Source organism: Salvia splendens, chromosome 19, assembly GCF_004379255.2.
Source record: "Salvia splendens isolate huo1 chromosome 19, SspV2, whole genome shotgun sequence".
NCBI lineage: Eukaryota > Viridiplantae > Streptophyta > Magnoliopsida > Lamiales > Lamiaceae > Salvia > Salvia splendens.
Genome location: NC_056050.1, coordinates 25,303,557 through 25,307,734, shown reverse-complemented (window position 1 = coordinate 25,307,734; position 4,178 = coordinate 25,303,557). Strand labels below are relative to the sequence as shown.

The window sequence follows — 4,178 nt, the reverse complement described above, 5'->3', positions numbered from 1 at the left end:
CGGGCAAAAAAACGGCAATATTTTTGGGATTTGGAAAATAATTTTTTTTATTTTTTATCATTATTTATAATTAAATAACGAATTTTAAATAAAAAAATATATTCAAAGGCAACGGCTATGCCGTTGCCCAATCGCGTGCCGCCACGTCACCTGCTCGCTGGCACGGCGCGAGCGCAGCGGTGGCGAGACACGTCCGTGCCAGCGGCGCGACGGACGGGGTTACGGTGCCACAGCTACGGATGCTCTTAGTGTTTAATAGAAAGGATTTGGTAAAGGCTTAAGATGGTCTTTTGAAAATAAAAAAATATATATTACAATATGATAGAAGGAAAAAAGAAATTGGGTAAGCCCTACCTTAGATGTATGTCCGCCCCTGGTTAGGACATGATTTTTATGAGAAGTAAATCTATGTATAATAAATCCATATATATATATATATAGGTGGAGACACTTCTATATTTGTCAATCCTCTCCCTCTCTCACACACACACTAAACTCCTTTTCTTATCTCCTCAAATTTCATGTGAAGCTTCACCAAAACATCTCATTCCTTGCTGTCTTCACTCTCCTCTCTCACACACTCACACACAAACTAACTGAAAAATGGTGGGAAAAGAGAAATTGGTGATGATTTATTTCCTAATAAACATAGTTGTAGTGAATTTTGCATGGGCTGAAGAAGATGAAGTGATAAATCCATCAGAGTTGGAGATGTTTGTTGATGAACTTCCCGACATGCCCAGAATCAAAGGCTTCAATTTCGCCCACGATTCTCCAGTTCCGACCAACCTCACTATTGGAATGTATCAAAAGCTTTGGGTATGTTTTTATTGTTTTTGCTCTAAAATTTTCTTTCAAATGTGTTCATAAACAGTAGCTCTAATTTTAGATGATTCTTGATATAATAGATTACTTATTACTGTTTCATTTTTTCAATTTATTTTATTAAGATAAATGTATGACTTAATGTGACTTTTTCACTGATCCATTTTTCTTGTTGTTTTTCTAGTAGTAGAGCCCACTTTTAAACCAAGTGTTTTGCATTTACCTTTTTGCTATAACAGTGAAAACAAAAGTATAGCTATTTATGAATTTAATACACCTATATGAAGATTTTCTTGTAATAAATGCAATTAAAACTATTTTACGGTTTATATGAAGTTGTAGATTAGTGTAACAGTATAAATAATAATGTTACACAAAATTATAAATTCATGTAATAGCATGGACTAAAGCAAAATAGTAAAAAATACTACTCCCTATATTTTCATAATTTTATCTATCTATAAAAAGACTAGATTGACCCATTAACTATAATTTATTTTTGCCTACTTTATAAAGTAAAGCTGAGTTGCCTTCTATTGTAAACCGAAATACTCAAGAAAGAATCTGATAAAGTTTCTCTCTTTTTGGTTGTAAAAAATACTTTTATTTAAATTTTTTTCCTCGTACGTTTTTTTAGTAATGTGTTACTACATCTTTTCATATGTTTCGTGCTGTCTTTTTACATTTTTTAAGATTCATATTCACTAAAATAATAGGAGTGTCTAATTCATCTAAAGAAAAATTACTTTTTTAATTAAAAAAGCTACTGGTGGAATTTATAGAAAAATGGCTCTTTAAATAAATGGAATAATCTTTTACGCAAAACAAAAGTTACACCAGGCATGTGAAAGAGGTAAAATTTCCTAATGCAACGCAGAAAATATTCAAAATAACGTGTTACTATAATAAGTTGTACTAGTAGTTAAATAAATACTGTCAATGTAGGAAATAAAGTTTCCCACTAATCTACTACTATCACTTTACATTCAAATTTCTATGACATTTTAGTGCATATCAGCATCACTTTTTTGGTAGATAGGAATTGTTTAAAACTACATTTCCACATAAAACAAATAAATAAATTTCAGACAAATGTAATTAATATACTCCACTTAGCAATACCTATCAATTGTACCTTGTGAATCTGTCATTGACAAAAATTAATGCTGTTTCATTATATATTGTTCTTTCACATTTGTTCATCCATAAATTTGATTTTTTTCATATGCTGCAAATTTGTTTTTCTTTAATTGCAGAAATTTCATAGAGATTTACCTGCAACACCAGTTTTTGCATATGGCACAACAAAAGAAAATGCAACAGTTCCTGGGCCCACAATTGAAGCCCTTCATGGAATTCACACACACATAAAATGGATCAATTATCTCCCTTCAAAACACATACTACCATGGGACCCCACAATCCCAACAGCCACACCTCACAAGAGGAAGGGCATCCCCACCGTGGTGCACCTCCACGGCGGCGTCGACGAGCCCCAGAGCGACGGGCACTCGGGAGCATGGTTCACGGCCCGGTTCAAGGACCGGGGCCCGTCTTGGACGAGGAAAACCTACAACTACCACAACTTACAACACCCTGGGACACTATGGTACCACGACCACGCGATGGGGTTGACCAGGGTCAACCTCTTGGCCGGCCTAGTTGGCGCCTACGTCATCCGCCAGCCAAGCCTTGAGCGGCCGCTTGGCCTCCCCTATGATGAGGAGTTTGACAGGCCGTTGGTCGTGTTTGACCGCAGCTTTAACAAGGACGGCTCGATCTACATGGACCCCAAGGGGAACAATCCAACCATCCATCCCCAGTGGCAGCCAGAGTACTTCGGTGATGCCATCGTGGTCAACGGGAAGGCGTGGCCTTACATGACCGTGCGGCGAAGGAGATACAGGTTTAGAATCATCAACGCTAGTAACGCGAGGTTCTTCAACTTCTCCATCGACAACGGTCTGAAATTCGTTCACGTAGGATCCGACTCGACATACATTGAAAAGCCGGTCACGACCAGTTCCTTCGTGCTAGCACCGTCCGAGATCGCCGACGTGGTCGTTGACTTTTCAAAGTCAAAGTCAAAGTCAGCAATATTGACCAACAGTGCAGCGTATCCGTATCCTTCGGGTGACCAGGTCAACGCTGCGAATAGCAAGGTCATGAAATTCATCATCAAATCCGAACACGAAGCTGACTCCTCGACAATCCCCAAAAAACTGATCAAATATCCCCCACCAAGTCTATCTGCCATGGGGGCGCTGACAAGGCACATCGCTCTGTATGAGTACACGAGCCCCATCGATGAGCCCACGCATCTCTACATCAATGGTTTGTCCTATGAGGCCCCGGCCACAGAGACACCAAAAGTGGGGACCACAGAGATATGGAATGTGATCAACCTAACAGAGGACAACCATCCATTGCACATACATTTAGGTCTTTTCGTGGTTCTTGATCAGACGGAGTTGGTTGATGTGGACAAGTTTAAAGAGTGTATGTCGAAGTACAACGACGCTATCAAGTGTGGGGTTCATAAGTATGCTGTGGGCCGGAAAACAGAGGTTCCAGCCCACGAGAAGGGGTGGAAAAATGTGTTCAAGATGATGCCCGGACACATCACTAAGATACATGTGAGGTTTTCTTACATTCATTCCAACGAGTCGTATCCATTCGACGCGACTGCTGAGCCGGGTTATGTGTACCATTGTCACGTAAATTCATCTCATTTCTATCGTTATTTCATTTTTCGTACAAATTGCTTTGTGAGTAGTGCATTTTTTTATGATGATTCTTATTGAATTGGTTGCAGATTTTGGATCATGAGGATAATGCTATGATGAGGCCATTGAAGTTCACGCACTGATGGTGAAATGTGTTAATTTTGGTGTGGTGATTGGATATAGTTTCAACTAAGGCAAAGACAAGAGTAATCTTGCAAATAGTGAGTGTGAAGGAGTACATTGTTGTGTAACTTTTGTGTAGCGATAGCTATACTATTCCAATATTCGAACAACAATAATATACTACTCTATATTGATAAGGTGATTACTTTAGTTTTTGAATTTTCAATATGATATTTTCTTTCGTGCACGATCCTTTATGGAGTATTAAATTAGTTTTCAGCTTAGTTGAAGATATTATTAAAAATACAATTAAGATGTTTCGACAATATAATAAGACACAATAATTGTTATAAGGTTAATTGCCAGAAAAAATTTGAAGTTTAGTCAAGTTCTGGTTCATCCTACAATTTTAACAATCAAGCGAAAAAATCAATAAATTTAAATTTGTCCTCATTATCCCATGACAAAGAATTCAAGTGAAATTGAATCTAATATGTAAGTCGA

General features: G+C 37.8%; 1 protein-coding gene across 1 annotated transcript; it reads left to right on the top strand.

Moving 5' to 3' along the window:
- Positions 1-449: 449 nt before the first annotated feature.
- Positions 450-3,907, top strand: LOC121780206 (multicopper oxidase LPR2-like). The gene is made up of 3 exons (XM_042177737.1): positions 450-819; positions 2,082-3,542; positions 3,641-3,907. Exons 1-3 carry the CDS (start codon positions 604-606, stop codon positions 3,692-3,694), a joined length of 1,731 nt encoding a protein of 576 aa, XP_042033671.1. The 5' UTR covers positions 450-603; the 3' UTR covers positions 3,695-3,907.
- Positions 3,908-4,178: the final 271 nt, after the last annotated feature.

What these genes read in the sequence shown, in the direction of transcription:
- LOC121780206 (XM_042177737.1), top strand. Translation starts at nt 604, where the DNA reads ATGGTGGGAAAAGAGAAATTGGTGATGATTTATTTCCTAATAAACATA. An exon ending in GAATGTATCAAAAGCTTTGG is followed by an intron (nt 820 to 2,081) that starts GTATGTTTTTAT and finishes CTTTAATTGCAG; the next exon opens with AAATTTCATAGAGATTTACC. An exon ending in GTTATGTGTACCATTGTCAC is followed by an intron (nt 3,543 to 3,640) that starts GTAAATTCATCT and finishes AATTGGTTGCAG; the next exon opens with ATTTTGGATCATGAGGATAA.